This window comes from Gymnoscopelus microlampas (genome assembly GCF_963454915.1).
Source record: "Gymnoscopelus microlampas genome assembly, chromosome: 9".
In the NCBI taxonomy this organism is placed as follows: domain Eukaryota; kingdom Metazoa; phylum Chordata; class Actinopteri; order Myctophiformes; family Myctophidae; genus Gymnoscopelus; species Gymnoscopelus microlampas.
The window spans coordinates 3,448,546-3,469,216 of record NC_139946.1 but is presented as its reverse complement, the minus strand read 5'-3'; the positions used below and the strand labels follow the sequence as shown (position 1 = coordinate 3,469,216).

Here is a 20,671-nt window from a genome sequence, read left to right as displayed (position 1 = left end):
AAATATGTTGTGCCCCAGACCCCCATACAAGATCTTTGTGGATCTGGAAAATATTCCACAATTTCCATCTTTTTTTCTCCAATATGTTCTTCTTTGAAAATAGCCTATCTACAACATGAGCTTGTAGATCGGCTATTTTCAAAAATCCAATGTATCTGTATATAGGTTAAAAGTGCTCATGTGGCCTGTCGCGTTTGTTGAGCTTGTTCTCATAGATCTGGTTGCTTATTTCTCTGGCAAAATCTGGCAACAACAACAAAAGAAGGCACGGGTTCCCGTGTGACAGACACGCTGCTGCTCACACAACACACACACACACACACACACACACACACACACACACACACACACACACACACACACACACACACACACACACAAACAAAAACACACAGATCACGCTCTCTCTCTCCCTCTCTCTCTCTCTCTCTCTCTCTCTCTCTCTCTCTCATTCAGTTTTATAATGTTTAACTTAAAACAGGACTGGACGTTGGTACCGTGGTGGTCATGGAACAGGGAAAACTATGTTTTCTGTTTGGTAAACATAGAATAAATACATAAATGAAGTCGGAACAATTTGGAAGTTGAAAATGTATTAGTTTAATCAGTTTGTGTATTTTTGGACTCATATCCATCACGTGATGTCAGTCAATTTGACTGGACCAATCTGCAACATAGATTTACAAGCCAAAGAAAAGACACCAGGGAGAGAGACAGACAGGCTTGAAGAAAAAGACAGGACTGTGACAAACTTCAGGACTACTGACCAGAGATCCACCAGTTTACAATGTGGACTCTTCAGTCCAACACAGAGACGATTAGCGCCTGCATCGTGCAGCTCGTTACCCCACAGGTTCAGGTGTGTCAGACTAGAGGAGTTGGAGCTGAGAACGGAGGCCAGATCTTCACAGCCTCTCTCTGTCAGTCCACAGCGACCCAACCTGAATGGAGATGAACACATGAAAATGTTATTCTGTGTTATTAACTGTCTTTGGTCAAGTCCTTTTTTTTGCATAACACATTTAATACCAGATAAACTCAGTGTGCTTCACATTAAAATAACAAATAATTATAAATAAACAGATATACAAAGTGCAGCCACCACCACATCCAACCACAAAGACACATTTATAAGCATTTATAAACCACTAATCCACAATCCAAATCATACAACATTTCACTTCATTTCATACAACACGCACACACAAACACATGCACGCACACATGCACGCACACACACACCCCACAATGACACCACACACAGGCACGCACATGCACACGCACGCACGCACGCACGCACGCACGCACACACACACACACACACACACACACACACACACACACACACACACACACACACACACACACACACACACACACACACACACACACACACACACACAAAAAACTGACCACAGGCCTGGGAAAATAAGATGTTCTTAACCCAGGAGTCCATGTTTTGGTCACATGAAAATGCTCAATGGCCGCAGACCTCCATCTGAAAATAGGTTGTGCCATGGACCCATACACGATGTTGTTAAAGGTTTCATGACGTTCAGTTTTACCACACATTAAAAGTTTTTGTCATGGTCCTTCAAACGTGTATTAAAGGTTTTAACAAAAAAATCCACTCCATTGATCCATGGCAGGTGTTTTTCTCTCACATTTCTAAAGCCTTTTCAACTGCAATGAAAAAAAAAATCTTTGCCTGCGGGTGTCGCTGTTGAGGGACCACAGAAAATCCACTGAATGTTCAAAGTTCAGATTTTTTGGGTGTAATTGAGGTCAAGGTCAATTACACCCATGAAAATGAATGTCATAGAACCTTTAAAGTTGCAACGTGTTGTGAGATTGTAGATTGAACAGTTGTTGGTGCTATTATTATCACATTTTGATGCGGACCCCCTGGAACCACCTCAAGGACCCCTGGGGGTACGCGGACCTCACTTTGAAAACTCTTGCATTATATAATGTGTTATGGTGGTACCGTGGTGGTCATGGAACAGGAAAAACTACTAAGTTTTCTGTTTGGTAAACATAAAATAAATACATAAATGAAGTCGGAACAATTTGGAAGTTGAAATGTATTAGTTTAATTAGTTTGTGTATTTTTGGACTCATATCCATCACGTGATGTCAGTCAATTTGACTGGACCAATCTGCAAAATAGATTTACAAGCCAAAGAAAATACACCAGGGAGAGAGACAGACAGGCTTGAAGAAAAAGACAGGACTGTGACAAACTTCAAGACTACTGACCTGAGCTCCACCAGTTTACAATGTGGACTCTTCAGTCCAACACAGAGACGCTTAGCGCCTGCATCGTGCAGCTTGTTATCGTACAGGTTCAGGATGGTCAGACTAGAGGAGTTGGAGCTGATAACGAAGGACAGATCTTCACAGCATCTCTCTGTGAGTCCACAGCCCCTCAACCTGAATGGAGATGAACGCATGAAAATGTTATTCTGTCTTATAAACTGTCTTTGGTCAAGTCTTTTTTTTTAACCGATTAAGACCAGGGACGCATCTGTGTCATTTTTAGATTTGAGCTAAAAATAATTATTTTACACTTTGGCTATTCAAAAATAGCAGATCTACAAGCTCGTAGCGCGGCACCGAGTGCCGGCTACGAGCTTGTAGATCTGCTATTTTTGAAAAATCGAGGAAATTTGTGCAAATCTTTGAATATATTTTTAAAGCGAACATTTGTAACTCAAATCTTTGCTTCTGGGGGGTCCCTGGAACAAAATATTTTGAGATGGGGGTCCGCGGATAAATACATATATATTTTGGGGGTCCTTGACATGAAAAAGTTTGAAAACCACTGAAATAGCAACATAAGTTTTTTCAAAAAACTGTTAGGATTTAGAAGACATTTTGTAGAATCGGAACCTTAAACCTTAATGGGTTAATACCAGATACACTCAGTGTGCACGCGCACGCACGCACGCACGCACGCACGCACGCACGCACGCACGCACGCACACACACACACACACACACACACACACACACACACACACAAACAAAACTGACCACAGGCCTGGGAGAATAAGATGTTCTTTTAACCACATTAACCCAGGAGTCCATATTTTGGTCACATGAAAATGCTCAATGGCCGCAGACCTCCATCTGAAAATATGTTGTGCCATGGACCCCCATACACGATTTATGTTGTTAAAGTTGCAACGTGTTGTGGGCTTGTAGATTGAACAGTTGTTGGTGCTACTATTATCACATTTTGATGCGGACCCCCTGGAACCACCTCAAGGACCCCTGGGGGTACGCGGACCCCACTTTGAAAACTCTTGCATTATATAATGTGTTATGGTGGTACCAGGGTCATGGAACAGGAAAAACTACTCCATTTTCTGTTTGGTAAACATAGAATGAATACATAGATGAAGTTGGAACAATTTGGAAGGTGAAAATGTATTCGTTTAATTAGTTTGTGTATTTTTGGACTCATATCCATCACGTGATGTCAGTCAATTTGACTGGACCAATCTGCAACATAGATTTACAAGCCAAAGAAAAGACACCAGGGAGAGAGGCTTGAAGAAAAAGACAGGACTGTGACAAACTTCAGGACTACTGACCTGAGCTCCACCAGTTTACAATGTGGACTCTTCAGTCCAACACAGAGACGCTTAGCGCCTGCATCGTGCAGCGCGTTACCCCACAGGTCCAGGATTGTCAGACTAGAGGAATTGTAGCTGAAAACAGAGGCCAGGTCTTCACAGCATCTCTCTGTGAGTCCACAGTCCTTCAACCTGAATGGAGATGAACACATGAAAATGTTATTCTGTCTTATTAACTGTCTTTGGTCAAGTCCTTTTTATTTGTATAACACATTTAATACCAGATACACTCAGTGTGCTTCACATTAAAATAACAAATAATTATAAATAAACATATACACAAAGTGCAGCCACCACCACATCCAACCACAAACACACATAAAGCATTTTTAAACCACTAATCCACAATCCAAATCATACAACATTTGACTTTACTTCATACAACACGCGCACGCACGCACGCACGCACGCACGCACACGCACACCCACACACACACACACACACACACACACACAGACACACACACACACACACATTCTACTTCTACTCTACTACATCTCAGAAGCAAACTTTGTACTTTTACTCAACTATGTATGTAAAACCTTTAGTTTCTAGTTACTTAGATTTTGATTATTATTACAAAACATACAGTAACCACTTCAGCCCTGTTCACCTGTACTTCTCCACAAGCTCACAGCGCACTGTAATGCGACGCTTTGGGAGCTTGTAGATCTGCCACTTCAAAACACATATACAGTATAATGTTAAGTAGCAGATAAGTAGCACTCGTTTTCACCGCCCCCCAAGCAATTCGGTAGAACCAACACTAGAATGCAATGCAAGCCACAAGGCTTCCCAACCACAGTGCACTAACATATATGGCCCCGACCACACACGCGCGCGCACACGCACACGTGCACGCGCTCATGCTTTCAATTTGGTTTATTGAAAGCATGACTGTTAAGATTCAACATTTGTTTTAGTTTATCCCTGACACACACACACACACACACACACACACACACACACACACACACACACACACACACACACACACACACACACACACACACACACACACGCCTTTCTCCCATACATACTGCAATCTAACAGTATTGCTTCTGTATGCAACCACTGAGTTGCTGTATCATTTGAAACAGCATTAATACATAAAGGCTGTGAAATGCTAGATTAGAATGAACAATAAACCATAATGACCAATAAACTACATTTTCATCGTTTACATAATATGTCTAAGTTAAGGGGATGTTCACATAAATATGGGAATGTAAGGTTCAAGGTATGCCCTTCACACTGTAACAATAGTAAAATGTGTGCAGTGATGTTGTAAATAATATCACTGATGTAGTGAATGATAGTCAGTCAAGTCATTGAGGTTGAAACATTGAGATTTCCCTCTAAAATATGATGCAGTTTATCTCTATCCAAGCTTTGCTGTTGTAGTTGTTGAGTGCCATATCAAACAATTTGTAAAAACTGTGGCTACCCAGCTGTCAGAGTTGTTCTAGACCAGTGTTGTTCTCAAACCTTTCATGTCAAGTACCCCCAAATTAAAATGTAGTTTTTTCCCCAACATATTTTGAAAATAGCTGATCTGCAAGATCTACAGAGTGTCACATTGCGGCGACTTGTAATCTTGTAGCTCTGCTATTTTGATGCAAACTATCTATCTATCTATCTATCTATCTATCTATCTATCTATCTATCTATTTCCCTCTCCCTCTACCGACTACTAGTAGAGAGATATGCATCTGCAAAGGAGAGAGAGAACACGTCTATAAGGATATTTCCATATGTCCACTCATCAAGTTGTAAACATTGACAACTACATTGACATGAGGGGGAGACGGGGCCTTTGCCTTACTTGCGGAGTCCTCTGCAACTAACGTAGTGAGCGTAAGAGTCAGATCACCTGGCTCACGGGACATTTTTCTAACAGTGAATAATAAAGTCCTTTTCCATTGCAGGAAAGGACATTGAAGGGAAAATGTGAAAATGTAATTAATAATAAATAGCCTAAAATAAAAAACGTATTTGTATTTGAGGTGACGGAGCACCTTCTAGATTTCCCGGAGCGCAGCAGGCAGGCTAGTCGTCAACATGTAACGTTGCTTGGTTGATGTGAAATATTGCTGATGTTCAAATCTGTCCCAACTGATTATCTGTTTGTTGTGATGGGCCATAATACTAATACTACAACAACTAATGCTAGTATTAATAATATGTATGAGAACAATAATTCATACAGTGATGTCAGTCAATTTGACTGCACCAATCTGCAACATAGATTTACAAGCCAAAGAAAAGACACCAGGGAGAGAGACAGGCTTGAAGAAAAAGACAGGACTGTGACAAACTTCAGGACTACTGACCAGAGCTCCGGCAGTTTACAATGTGGACTCTTCAGTCCAACACAGAGACGCTTAGCCCCTGCATCGTGCAGCACGTTACCAGACAGGTTCAGTCGTGTCAGACTAGAGGAGCTGGAGCTGAGAACGGAGGCCAGATCGTCAAAGCATCTCTCTGTGAGTCCACAGTCCTGCAACCTGAATGGAGATGAACACATGAAAATGTTAATCTGTCTTATTAACTGTCTTTGGTCAAGTCCTTTTTTTAAATAATACATTTAACCCATTAACACATTGACTGCCATAGGGTTTTCTAGAACAGGCTTCCCCACTGCCAGACATTTTGACCATTCTGACTCACAGAATATTTTGTGCTATGACTATGAACACATGGAATATCTCAAAACAAAGCTTAGAATCTCTTCTTTCATTTGAAAAAAGGTTTATCACTGTTTCCAAAGTGCAAGCTTATTTCAGCTCATTTCAAACAACATTTTTCACTGTATTTTTTTTTCAAAATAATAATAAATGAAAAATAATAATAAATAATAATTCAAAGTTCAAAGTGCAACATCAATACATTCATCGAGAGCTATCTTTTCCAAACTTTTTGCCCACATATGTATTTATGTTATGTTGTGTGATTTTTTTGTATCCTGATGGCTGCTTGGTACAAAATGAATTTCCGCAAGGACAATAAAGTATCTGTCTACAAGCTAACAAGCTAACAAGGCATTGAGATCCCAACCCACAGGTTGAAGACTCTCTGCTCACGTGAGACACATTCCACGCCAGGTTGTGACTTGTGAGAGAGAAATAAGCAACCAGGTCTATGAAAACAAGCCCAAAAAACAAAGTGATATGTACTATTTGTATCGCGTAACTTACTAAATTGACTAATAGTCCACAAATCACATTTCAAGTCTATTGGGGAAATAGCCGATCCACAACACACGGTTGTGAGCACGGCGATCCGAACACGGGAGAGACTAACTTTCTTTGTTTGTTTCAAAACAACAACGATAGCGATCGCAACTCTGACTCATTCACGTGTGAGTATGTGTGCGTCTGTGCGCGCAGCCTCCCTGCAGTGAGTCGCGCTCGCACACACACACACACACACACACACACACACACACACACACAGACACAAGCCTAACTTTTTCTTTTTGTTTCAAAACACAACAATAGCGATCGGCAACTCTTGTGTGCGCCTGTGCGCGCAGCCTCCCTGCAGTGAGGCGCGCGCGCACACACACACACACACAAACACAAGCCTAACTTTTTCTTTTTGTTTCAAAACAACAACGATAGCGATCGGCAACTACACATGAGAGACTCACGGTCCCTGTGTGAGCGCGTGTGCGCGCAGCCTCCCTGCACTGAGGCGCGCGCACAAACACACACACACGCACACACACGCACACACACACACACACACACACACACACACACACACACACACACACACACACACACACACACACACACACACAACCTCCGTGCCCAGGGACGGTGGTTCGGTGGCGGGTAAGGGCGCTGGAAAAAGAACAAAGTCCTACCTTCAGTAGTCCTCTGCAACGCGCCGATCATGGCACACGGATTTATCCATATAAAAATAAACTCCATGGACGGATTCATGGCGACTGTGACGCACTTGTGTTGCAATGATCGCGATCGCGGTAAGTTTTTCTTTATTTGTTTCAAAACAATGATAGCGAGGCGACCACATCACTCGGCTCGGCTGATGTGTTTGGGGTCAGGAATAGTGCATCCCCGCGCGTGTATGAGTATGCTCGTGCACATTACGAGCGCAAGCATGTGACGTGCAAACTGATGCTTCCCCCAGGTGCTGCATGCATGCTTCCCCGGGTGCTCCCCTCTCACTGATCACAGGCGCGTGCACATTACGAGCGCAAGCATGTGACGTGCAAACTGATGCTTCCCCCAGGTGCTGCATGCATGCTTCCCCGGGTGCTCCCCTCTCACTGATCACAGGCGCGTGCACATTACGAGCGCAAGCATGTGACGTGCACACGGATGCTTACCCCGGGTGCTGCATGCTTCCCCCGGGTGCTTCCCTCTCACTGATCACAGGCAGCCGCTCGCTGCTCGGATTAAGCTTACGGGTAGATCGCGGACCCCCTGATTGACGTTATATCTTGGCTTTAGTGTTTTGTAATAATGTGTTTTGTGTGATCACTTTTTCCCCCCACTTTTTTCAACTTCTATGTAATTTTCATGGATGAGATTAACCCACAATATGCCTGAGGGGGTAATCTAACGTGGTAACCATTAAAAAGACCATAGCCCGTAGTACTACGGGCTCGGCAGATCTACAAGCTCATAGCGCGGCACCGAGTGGAGTTGGAGCTGATAGCGGAGGCCAGATCGTCACAGCATCTCTCTGTGAGTCCACAGTTCTGCAAACTGAATGGATATGAACACATGAAAATGTTAATCTGTCCTATTAACACTTTTCACACACACACACACACACACACACACACACACACACACACACACACACACACACACACACACACACACACACACACACACACACAAACTTTGTACTTTTACTCTACTACAACTATGTGAAACCTTTAGTTACTAGTTACTTATAGATGTTGATTATTATTACAGAACATACAGTAACCACTTCAGCCCTGTACACCTGTACTTCTCTACAAGCTCACAGCGCACTGTAAAACGACGCATTGTGAGCTTGTAGATCTGCCATTTAAAAAAAAGATATATATATGTGTATACTTTTTTTATAACTGGCGAAATGGTCTATCTTTCTATCTATCTATCTATCTATCTATCTATCTATCTATCTATCTATCTATCTATCTATCTATCTATCTATCTATCTATCTATCTCCATCCATCCATCCATCCATCCATCCATCCATCCATCCATCCATCCATCCATAGATAGATCTATCTATCCATCTAACTATCTCCCTCTCCCTCTACCAACTACTAGTAGAGAGATGTGCATCTGCAAAGGAGAGAGAGAGAGAACACGTTCACCTGATCACTCGTCAAGGAGTCCATAAGGATATTTCCATATGTCCTCTCATCAAGTTGTAAACATTGACAACTACATTGACATGAGGGGGAGGCGGGGCCTTTGCCTTACTTGCTCTGCAACTAACGTAGTGAGCGTAAGAGTCAGATCACCTGGCTCACGGGCCATTTTTCTAACAGTGAATAACAAAGTCCTTTTCCATTGCAGGAAGGGACATTGAGGGGAAAATGTGAAAGTTTAATTAATAATAAATGGCCTAAAATAAAAAACGTATTGTATTCGAGGTAACAGAGCACGCATGCAACGTTGCTTGGTTGATGTAAAATATTAACAGATGTTCAAATCTGTCCCAAGCCATCATCTGTTTGTTGTGATGGGCCATAATACTAATATTACAACAACTAATGCTAGTATTAATAATATGTATGAAAACAATAATTGATACAGTAGCAAAAACATAATAATGCAATAATATGTACATAGGCTGCACATAAACCAAGGTCTTGCTGTAATTTTGCTGCATTTATAATGACTATATGAAGTGTTTTATATTTAATATCACCTATAACCCAAACAGATAACAGAACTACATTAAAGCAAGTCAAAATGTATAAAATGACTGAAGGGCTTTAGAATGATTTTGACTGTTCTAATGTGTTGATATTGACATGACTACTAACTCAGCCTTTATGCAGTTCCTCAAAGCTGGGATCAGTCTCCGACGCCCCTCCAAGGATGTGTTGAATGTGCTCAGCTTCAACTCATCCAGAACCTCCTCTGACATATGTAGCATGTAGGCCAGAGCTGAACACTGGATCTCAGAGAGTTTCTTCACCCTCTTGCTCTCTGACTTCAGGTATGTTTGGATGTACTGATATACTGACTGGTCCTTCATCTCCATCAGACAGTGGAAGATGTTGATACATCTGTCAGGAGAGGCATCAGTGTTCATCTCCTTCAAGTTCTGGATGACTTTCTGGACGCTCTCTGAACTGTTCTCTGTCTGACCCAGCAGGCCTTGTAACAGACGCTGATTGGACTCCAGTGAGAGGCCATGAAGGAAACGCACAAAGAGGTCCAGGTGGCCGTTTTCACTCTTTAGGGCTTTGCGCATGGTATATTTCAGGAAGTCATCCAGGGACTTGAGCTTTCTTAATTTCAGGAATATCTTCCAGTCAGCCAGGATCTTCCTCTCTCTGAAACAGTGGTACAGGTAAACTGCAGCCAGAAATTCCTGAATGCTCAGATGAACAAAGCAGTAGACGGGTTCTTCCTTGCAGAAATCACTGTCTTTTTTGAAGATCTCTGTGCACATGGCTGAGTACTGTGGGGCTTCTTTAACACCAAGACCACATTTTTTAAGGTCTGTTTGGTAAAAGATGAGGTTCCCTGTCTTCAGATGTTCAAATGCTAGTCTGGCCAGCTTCAGAAGAACAGTTCTATCAGTCTGTGTCTCATACTTCTCCCCATCCCTCCTTGTCTGAACCAACATGAAGCGGCAGTACATCTCAGTCTGGGTCTTGGGCAGTTCTCCTGTCTGGTCTGTTGTCAACATGTCCTCCAGAACTGTGGCAGTGATCGAACAGAAGACTGGGATTTCACACATGATGTGGAGGCTCTTTGATGCAGTGATGTGTGAGATGATTATGTTGGCCTGGTTCTCATCACCGAATCTCTTCATGATGTACTCCTTCTTCTTGTCATCACTGAACCCTTTCACCTCTGTCACTATATGAACAAAGCCAGAAGGGATCTTTTTGGCCGCTGCAGGGCGTGTGGTTATCCAGATGTGAGCACAGCGAAGCAGCTCCCCTTTCATCAGGTTTACCAATAGGACCTCCAGTGAGGTGGGACCAGAGCAGTCATGGAAAGTATTGAAGTCTAGGGTCAGCCGACTTTCATCTAATCCATCGAGGATGAACAAAAGTTTGAAGGGACTCTTGTCGTAACTAGAGATTCCTGACTCTTGAAGCGTTGTGAAGATGTAATTAAGAGCCTCTTCCGGGATGCATGTGGCTGCGCCGATGCATTTGTGAATTAGCTGTGCCAAACTAAACCTTTTTCCATGCAGCAAATTTAGCCGGCGGAAGTGGAGCACAAATATGAGATGGGGATGTTGCATTTCTGTCGTTGCCCAGTCATAGATAAACTTATGAACAAGAAAGGTTTTTCCAACTCCTGCGATACCAATGGACATCACTGTTCTTATGTGAATATTTGGTCCAAAAGGTGATTTAAAGATTTCACTGAGTTTGATCTCCTGGCCTGCTTTCTTCATCCCCATCTGTGTGACCTCATGCTCACTGCTGACCTCTGTGCTCTCAACTTGTATGACGCTGACATATGTGTAGTTTCCTACAAATTCCCGCTTGTCCATCATTTGGACTGTCCCTTCAGGTACACACGCAAAGGGGACCTCAACATTTGTTTTGAACTTTTTTTGGTAGAATGAAATCCGTTGTTCACTCCCTTGTGTTTTCACCAGAAAATCTGTAAGAAACAATACAATTCCTTTTGTAAATGATAGACATTGTAGAAATGTTTATTTTAAGGTCATGAATAACAAAACACACACTAAAATCTCGAACTTACACCTGGTATTTTGAATTGTGTGTGCGTGTGTGTGTGTGTGTGTGTGTGTGTGTGTGCGTGTGCGTGTGCGTGTGTGTGTGTGTGTGTGTGTGTGTGTGTGTGTCAATTCAATTGATTATAAAAATATATATAATCAATCTTAGTTATAGTATCTATAGTTATTATAGCGTAGCTTTAAGCAACTGCTTACTATGGGATATCATTGCCCCCTGGCGATTGCACAGAGCAACAACAGGACTCCCGGAAATCCAATGTCCATTGGATAAGGGTCTAACATGAGCTCCGCCTCTTCTTCCACTCTGCCAGCGCGAAGCACACAGAGCCAACGAAGCATAACTAAGGAGAAAATGATGAAATCAAACAAACACCCAAAGCGAGGGCACTACCGTGCTACTCTACGGGAGCTTTCGTTTAAAAACAGTTTCAGTTTATTGTAACTCTCCCGTCCTCTACAGTGGCTCGACCTCGCCTCCGGTTGCAAGGCCATATTGACCTCGGGTCTGAAAAGCCTCCAGCTCAAGCCGGGCAACCTCTTCGACACCGCTGCCAACTTGATCACCAAGACCAAGGCGGCGGAGAAGCAGCTCGAGGAGACAGCCACAGGCCTCCTCTCAACCCCCGTAACCCCCGCTGTGGCCAGGCCTCAACAGCAAGGAGCCGCGGGCGGCAGACGCACCTCTGGACGCAAGCGTGGTGCATCCAGGGCGTCCTCCACCAGAGCCAGCTCCTGGGAGCGACCCAATAGCTCTCTCGGTGCCCAGGACGTGAGACGTAAGGACGACAAGAAAGCTCCGCCACATCCCCCTTCACCTCGGCCCCGACGCAAGGACAGTGGGCCCCGTCACGGCCCCTCGGCCGGCATCATGCGGGGCCAGCTTTCGAAACGCAACTTACGAAAAAGGACTGGCGCTTTCCTTGCCAGGTTGGACAGAGTCGAGGACGAGTCCACCAGTGCAAAGAGACTAAGAAAGACGCTAAAGACAGTGAATACGGTTCAAAGTCATGTGTGTCCTTTTCCAGAAATACATGTAAAAAATGCCTCCTGTGTGTGGAATAAATCTATTGTCAGAAACACAAATGCTCATTTTTTCCAGTGCCATGAAAAGTCAAGGCAACCTGTTTCCCGGTGGGAAGCAGGGCCCTCTGCAACATTTCATGAGCCCTCGGTGTTCGCTATGTCCCCCAAAAGAACGGGGCGACATCCCAAACACTGTAGGGACAGATCCTGTGCATGCTGTAATTGTGAATCAATTACAGGTAGAGAAACCTTTAATTTCGAATCAAATGTCTCTAATATGCGGTGTAAAAGGGGGGTTCTGTGTAAACAAAACATTGATTCCAACTGCGACACAGCAGTTACTCCTTCCGTCCGGCAGAGGGCGGCAAAGCGCCTCTGCAAGACGGAGGAGACACAAAATGGCCGCCTCCCCACACCTCGCCAAAAGGGCGGAGGTGAGGCGGAAGTTTACGTCTCACAGAACCCCGGTGTTACACCAGCTAAAGTCCCCAAGGGGGACCATGCTTTCGCTCCGGGTACACACACCACACGAGAGGTCCGTTCCTATCGACCTCACCAACATGGCGGACGAAGTTCAACGGAAGTCACCTCGACGGGCCCCGGTCAACACTCCCCTGGTGGGAGAGGTGTTCTGATCCGGGTAGGTACTACACCGGGGCAAGGTTCCGGGACTACGTCTGGAGAGCCGGCAGCGTCCCGTGTCCCCATGGGAACGGCCGCGCGCTCTGTGACGAGACCAACATTAGCCCGGCTAGCGCTACCAAGCAATGCTACAGGGCGGATGTCTACGGTGTGTGGAATTCCCCGTCTACGTCACGGGCATTCCCCACTGTCAATCGGTCAAAGCCCGACGGGGCAGGTGACGTCAGCAGCCCCCACCATCCCCACGAACCCTCTCGCTCGATGCTTTTCCGAATGGAACCGAATCCTTGGGTGCTGCGCACCGTGTTGAAAGGATGTTGAAAGCGGCCATAACGCTGAGGGAAGAGGTTTCAGCTCTCCTGAGCAAGGGTGCAATCAGAGAATTGACTCCGGATCAGAACCGTCTGGGTTATTATTCAGAGTATTTCCTGGTGAAAAAGAATGGGGGGGGGCGTAAGACCTATTCTAAACCTGAAGGGTTTGAACAGATTCCTGAAGGTTTTCAATTTTCGTATGCTCACAACGGCGACGCTGTTGCAGACAATACGACAGGGAGATTGGTGGACGAGTATAGACCTCAAGGATGCCTATTTTCACGTCCCAATCTACACACCGCACCGCAAGTTCCTGCGCTTCGTTTACGAAGGCAAGGTCTACGAGTACACAGTGCTCCCTTTCGGCATGTCACTGAGCCCCAGGGTTTTCGTGAAATGCACAGAAGCGGCGATAGCCCCGCTGCGGCAGCAGGGTCTGCGTCTGGCGACGTATATAGACGACTGGCTACTGGCAGCGGACTCCAGGGAGGAGGTGGCACGGCACATGAAGGTGGCCATTGCGCACCTGCAGTCCCTGGGCTTCACAATCAACGCTCAGAAGAGCGTTCTGATTCCTTCCCAACTAGCCACCTTCGTGGGGATATCCTTGGATTCCACCACGATGGTGGCGCGCCTGTCTCAAGACAGGACGGCGAGCTTCTTGGCATGCGTGCGCTCCCTGCGCCTGCGGCGTCGGGTCGCGTACAGGACATGCATGCAAGCTGCAGGTCTCATGGCTTCGGCCATACACCTGATCCGGTTGGGCAGATTCCACATGAGACCTTTCCTGCGATGGATGCGGTCTCTGAGGATACCGCATTCCATGGGCTCACGGAATGTGGTGGTGACATCACAGTGTGTGACGTCACTCGAACCATGGACACGCGCGACCTTCCTGTCCGAAGGAGTCAGGATAGGCGCAGTAGTGTCGTGGAAGGTGATTACCACGGACGCCAGCCTCTCAGGTTGGGGGGCTGTCCACGAAGGCTACTCAGCCCGGGGGCTCTGGGACTCCTCTCTGAGGAGGTTCCACATCAACTACCTGGAGCTGCTGGGAGTCTTCCTGGCTCTCAAGCATTTCGAGAGCCGCATTGTGGGGTGCCATGTCCTGGTCAGGACGGACAACACCACAACGATGTGTTATGTCAACAAACAAGGAGGCTTGGGGTCTCTTGTTTTGGACAGACTAGCGAGCGAGTTGACGCTTTGGAGCTTGCAACGCCTAGCTTCGCTGTGCGCCACCCATGTACCGGGCCACCTGAACAGCGGTGCGGACCTGCTGTCCAGACGGGGGCTCCGGTACGGGGACTGGTCGCTATGCCCGAAAGTGATGGACCTGATCTGGGCCCGGTTCGGCCGGGCAAAAATCGATCTGTTCGCATCCGCAGAGAACGCAAAGTGCTCGCGGTTCTTCTCGATGGGGCTCAAGGACCGGTCCTTGGGGGTAGACGCTCTAGCGCACGACTGGCCGAGCGTGCTACTCTATGCCTTTCCACCCCTGGACCTCTCCCCTCCTTTACGACGAGCCGTGGCCTCTCCCCCTGTTCAGGAACCTCCTGAGACAAGGCGAGAACGAGGTGTTCCACGAGGACCCCCAGAGACTAGACCTGTGGTTTTACCCCGTGAAAGGTCGAGTCTGAGCTCACTAGGGCTGCCCCCTGACGTGGTAGCCACCATTCAGGGGGCTAGAGCAGCCTCTACCAGAAGTCAGTACGACATTCGGTGGAATATGTTCGAGACTTGGTGCCTGGAGCAGTCGCCTCCTGTGGTTGCTTTTCAGGCCCCTGTGAGAAGCATTCTGATCTACCTGCAGGACAGGTTGGACCACGATTTGGCTTTCTCTACCATCAAGGTGTACCTGGCGGCTATCTCCGCTTGCCACGATGGGTTTGATGGCAAGTCAGTGGGTATGCACTCGCTGGTGCAACGGTTTATGGCCGGTGCTAAGCGAGCTAGGCCAGTGAACAGACCTTTGTTCCCGAAGTGGGACCTGACTGCTGGAAGCGCTATGCCGGCCCCCCTTTGAACCTTTTGAGACTGTAGATCTGAAGATCGTCAGCTTCAAAACGGTGCTCCTGGTGGCCCTTTGTACGGCAAAACGCGTCGGTGACATGCAGGCGCTCTCGGTGAGTGAGGACTGCATGTGATTTTCGGACGACGGCAAGAGGGTTTTGTTGAAACCCAACTTGGCCTTCGTGTCCAAAACCGGCGCGGTTGCCAGGGCCCCAGTGGAACTGGGGGCTTTTCATCCTCCGCCGTTCTCTTCGGCGAAGGATAGACGGTTACATTGTCTCTGTCCAGTAAGGGCTCTGAAGCTCTACTGTCAGAGGACTGCCATGGGCCGTAGGTCGTCTCAGCTTTTCGTGACCTTTGGCCGAGGTCAGAGGAAGGCGGTGGCTAAACCGACCCTGGCCAGATGGATCGTGGAGGCGATTCGGTTGGCATACGTGAGTACGGGGGTCCCTATCCCAGTGGGACTGAGGGTCCACTCTACTCGGAGTGTGGCTGCATCTTGGGCCCTTTACAAGGGGGTGTCGATGCAGGAAATCTACTCCGCGGCTAACTGGTCGTCTCCCTCGACCTTTGCATCTTTCTACAGCCTTGACGTGGCGGCGTCTGAGATGGCGCGCACAGTTTTGGGTGTAGGAGCTGACTCCAGGTAGAAGAGTGCCTTGGGGCATGCCGTTTCTCCCTGGGTCAGTGCAGCAGACGGTTTACGGTAGGGACTGCGAGGCACGCCTGGGGGCGTGCTTCTCTCTCCCTGTCACGGTTTGATTGGTCGTCTCTCGACCTTTTTGCACTTTTCTTACTGGTGGGAGAGTGTAAAACTTGCCCTGGGGCATGTTGTTTCTCCCTGTAAGTATGCAGTGGCCAGTTTCATGGTGGGGAATGCGAGGGGTGCCCGAGGGCATGCTTCTCTTCCTACCTGGCTGGCCTTCCGTGCCCTCCCGGGACAGGCTAGGCATGGTCCGGGGAGGAGGAGGCCTTGGGTTCTCTGTCACTGGTTGGATAATCTAGGTTTTGTCCTGTACTGGTGACAGGGACAGGACCTTTGTCCGTCAAGGTCTTGCCTTTTAGGTCCTGCGCGTCCCGACCCGAGGGGTCTGGGGTGCCTGGGGGTCAGGGTCCTGCCGGGGGCAGGTCCTGAGGCCTTGGGCAAGCGTGGGGGTAAGGGTTGTCACAACTGGGGGCTCCCCCGGGGGACGTGTATGTGTCCCATAGTAAGCAGTTGCTTAAAGCTACGCTATAATAACCCAGGGTTACGTATGTAACCCCGGTTTTATTAGTAGCGTAAGCAACTGCTTACGTTTTGAACCCCCTCTGTGTGCTTCTGAGCGTGCAGAGTGGAAGGTTTCAGAGGCGGAGCACGACCCTTATCCAATGGACATTGGAGTTCCGGGAGTCCTGTTGTTGCTCTGTGCAATCGCCAGGGGGCGATGATATCCCATAGTAAGCAGTTGCTTACGCTACTAATAAAACCGGGGTTACATACGTAACCCTGGGTTTATCTACACGCTTAGAATGTGTTGTATTGTGACAAGCTGTGAGCTTGTAGACCGGCTATTTTCACTATCTTTGTGCAACGTTGTTGTACAACAAAATTGTGGTTGCTAAAAAAATGTGTTTTGTCAGACTAATTGATTTAATAGTTGATTATAAAAAAAGGCATTTTGTGTGTCATTTCGTAGACATATAAAAAACTAACCTCGTTTTTACTATTACTATGTTCTGTAATAATAATCAAAATCTACAAATGTACTAGTTGCGAACGCGGAAAGAGCCCAAGTAGAGCTTACTATGAAACTCTGCTCGGCTTGTGTGTCCCGTGTGTCTGTGTGCAGTGTGCACTGCCTGTGTGCAGCCTGTGTGCAGCCGCGCCCCCATGTGACTCACGCTCTCATTAGCTGCTGACAGATCTCAGAGTGGAGCTTACAATGAAACCAACCCGATCGCCCCCAAACACGGTGAAATAGCACGGATGTGTCAGTCGGCAGAACTATTATTATTATGATTTTGCTGTGTTTTGATTATGATTTACTTTGCTGTGATATCATTTATTTTGGTTTGTTGTGATTTCGATTATACTTACTTTGCTGTGATTTTGTTTATTACTTTTTGCTGCATGTTGAGTTATTTGAGTTGATTTATTTGTGTTGTGTGTATTAATGATTTTGTTCTGCCACTGACTGAACTGAGCCTGTCAATCACTGGAATTAGCGAAAAGCCTACAGCTGGGCACAGACGCACAGACACGGTCCGCCAACCAGAGCACGCGCTGGAAACCCACGGAGCCAGTTGGCACACAGGGGGTGTGTACAACAGAGAACGGGGAAATGTTTGAAAGGGAAAGGGAAAAGAGACAGAGGAGAGAGACACACGAGAGAGAGACACAGGAGCGACAACACCGTGGAGGGAGAGGAACAGTTACGGACAGTGGAGAGTGGGGAGAGCGACGGCCAGCACAACATAAGAGCAGAGAGACGAGCAGACGGCGTGGATCACCTCAGAGACGGAGAGAGAATACTGAACAGTGCGACACGCAACTACCGCAGCGGCAGAGCAATAGCTCTGCCTTGTCGGTGAGTACCTGAATCGTCCCGCACTGTCGAAGATTAACCACATTTGGCTACGCCATTACCTGAGAAACTGAGTTGTGTAAACTGTTGAAATTCGAGTGATCTGCCGCTACGCTCTCTGTCCCTCTAGGAGCTGTGGACGGCGCCGCGTCAGAAGACCCCCACACTTCCTCAAACAGAACTGTCCCCACTCCAATCCATTCCCAGTCACGGTCACTTTAATTTACAATTTTAGCTTAGTGTGTTTTCATTTAGTTTTAGTGGTCTCATAGTTTTATTTGTGGTATCTGAATATTTTAAAGTGTTTAATTAAAGTTGTATGTTTTATTCTTTAGAATATTGTAAAGGGCTTTTTATAATAAAAAAGGTATTTACCTTTTTAAACCAGTTAACCTTGCCTGCTTCAAATATTTCTTTGCCAAAGCTTTTTAAATTATTGGTCGAACCTGTGTTGCCTATGTCACTTGTTAAGTGACTGATATTTCAGAGGACCAAATACCTCTTCTAAAAAAGGTGGCGTAGTCGGTATTATTCTTTTAAGGTTCAGACACAGCACATTTTGCACTTTATAACTTAGCAGGCCTGTGTCTGGCCGGGTGGCCACATTTGGCGTATGTCGGCAGGACCAATATAAAGTGAAGGCAAAGAAATTTGAAGCAAGGTGTTTTTGTTTAAAATTAAGTTCTTTTTCATTTCAATTTAAACATGATGATGCCAATTTTTCCCGGTGCCCCGTGGCTGCCGAAGTTTAATGGAACAGCAAATGATATTAAATACATAGAGTGGAAAGAACAAATTAGAGGGATATTGGGAGCACAAGCATTAGAGGAAGCTACAGGTGTGGCTATCATTATTGGGGCCTTAGCTGGAGAAGCTAAACGACAGGTTAATGTACTAGAAGCTGCGGAAAAGAATACTGTGGCAAAAGTCTTCACATATTTAGACTCCCTTTATCATGAGACGACCCCCCATGCAGTACTACGCTCACAGTTTTTTAGTTGTGTTCAACGCCCCAGTGAGTCAATGCCATCTTTCTTGCTAAGGTTGCGTGAACTTCATAGTAGGCTGCGGCAACATGACCCTGACGGCCCTCCCTCCGCAGCTAACCTGCGGGATCAATTGCTACTGGGCCTACGAGAGAGCCCTCTGTCTCAGGCTATCAAGGTCTATGCACGCCGCAACCCCGACAAGGATTTCACTGCATTACGCCAGGAGGCGCTGTTGCTAGAAGGAGAGTATGGACGGCCACAAGCTGAGGTAACTTGCTCTGCAGTTGACAATTCATATGTCCGCCCTCGTGTTCCCACTCCACAGGAAGCCGACTGGAAAGAGGCCATGAAACGGGAGATAATGGAGGATGTAAAATCCCAGATGAAGGGACTCGCCCAGGACTTGATGAAGGAGATCCGACCGCTCCTCCAATCTACAACGCCACCGCCCCTCCACTCACCCAGAGACAAGCCACCTCCTGTACAGACCAGAAGAGACTCCCCACAGCCCTCTTACGCCAACGACTGGGACAAACAGGGTAGGCCCATTTGTCGCCATTGTGGAAGAGCAGGCCATATTGCTAGGAATTGTAGGAGCAGGCCACAGTTAAACTAGAGTTCCCTGCTGCTGAGGCCCGAGGGGCAGGGGTTGATAACCGGTTGGGAGAGTTGAGGGCCACTGAAGCATTTGTTGGACGATGTCCAAACCTAGAAGTAACTATTGAAGGGGTAAAACTCCAAGGCATTTTAGATTCCGGCTCACAAGTCACTTTAATGAGCCAGAGTTTATTTGAGGAACATTTTACACAAGCAAAGCTTGGTAGAGCCCCCTTAATTCTAAAATTGAGAGCCGCCAATAATCTTGCGATCCCTTACACCAGCTATGCTGTATTAGACTTTGAGATAGACGGGATTAAGATATCGGGGCGGGGGGTTCTAATTGTAAAAGATGAGGACACCACTAAACCCCTGCTTATTGGCATGAACGTGGTTGAAGCGTGCTGGGATGCACTCTTTAAGTGGCCCGGAAGGTCTGACCTCTCTCCCCGCCAGCTTAAGAACCCAAAGATCTGGAGAGAAGCCTTTGCAACCTGCCGTCGGGTGGAAGCCACCGTGGAGGAGGATGGATCCCTAGGATATGTGCGGCCGGCTGGCCGTGGCACCATAAAGGTACCCCCCAGGAGTGAAATGCTAGTGTGGGGACGAACTCGAATGGGCCCCAATGGAGAAGACTACTATGCCATGGTAGAAGCACTACAGGAGACCAGCAATGTTGGTGTTGCCAGAACATTGGCGGTAGTAAGACGAGGGAGAGTCCCCATCCGTGTATGTAACCCCCACCCTTACAGTATGTCTATAGGCCGCTTCCAGAGACTAGGGAAATTGTACCGTGTGGATGAAGCTAATGTACATGGTTCCCATGATTTAGATCTGTCCCTGGGTGAAGACTGTGTTGTTGATGTGGGACTGGTGGATGTTACCTGTGACCAGGAGAGCCGAGGCCTACCAAAAGAGGTGATCGAAATGACTAACAAATCTAATCTGTCTGCA

The 20,671-nt window shown here is 46.7% G+C and overlaps 1 protein-coding gene across 2 annotated transcripts in view; it reads right to left on the bottom strand.

Annotated features, from left to right (window-relative positions):
- LOC311052378 (NACHT, LRR and PYD domains-containing protein 3-like) overlaps positions 1 to 20,671 on the bottom strand; it is a 70,484-nt gene that overhangs the window by 5,966 nt on the left and 43,847 nt on the right. For both annotated transcript variants that reach the window (XM_084067309.1, XM_084067310.1), the window contains 5 exons: positions 9,669 to 11,478; positions 5,976 to 6,149; positions 3,600 to 3,773; positions 2,260 to 2,433; positions 768 to 941 (listed from right to left, as the gene is read on the bottom strand). In XM_084067309.1, the coding sequence (XP_083923435.1) occupies positions 768 to 941; positions 2,260 to 2,433; positions 3,600 to 3,773; positions 5,976 to 6,149; positions 9,669 to 11,478 (2,506 nt within the window). The remainder of the gene's footprint in view (positions 1 to 767; positions 942 to 2,259; positions 2,434 to 3,599; positions 3,774 to 5,975; positions 6,150 to 9,668; positions 11,479 to 20,671) is intronic.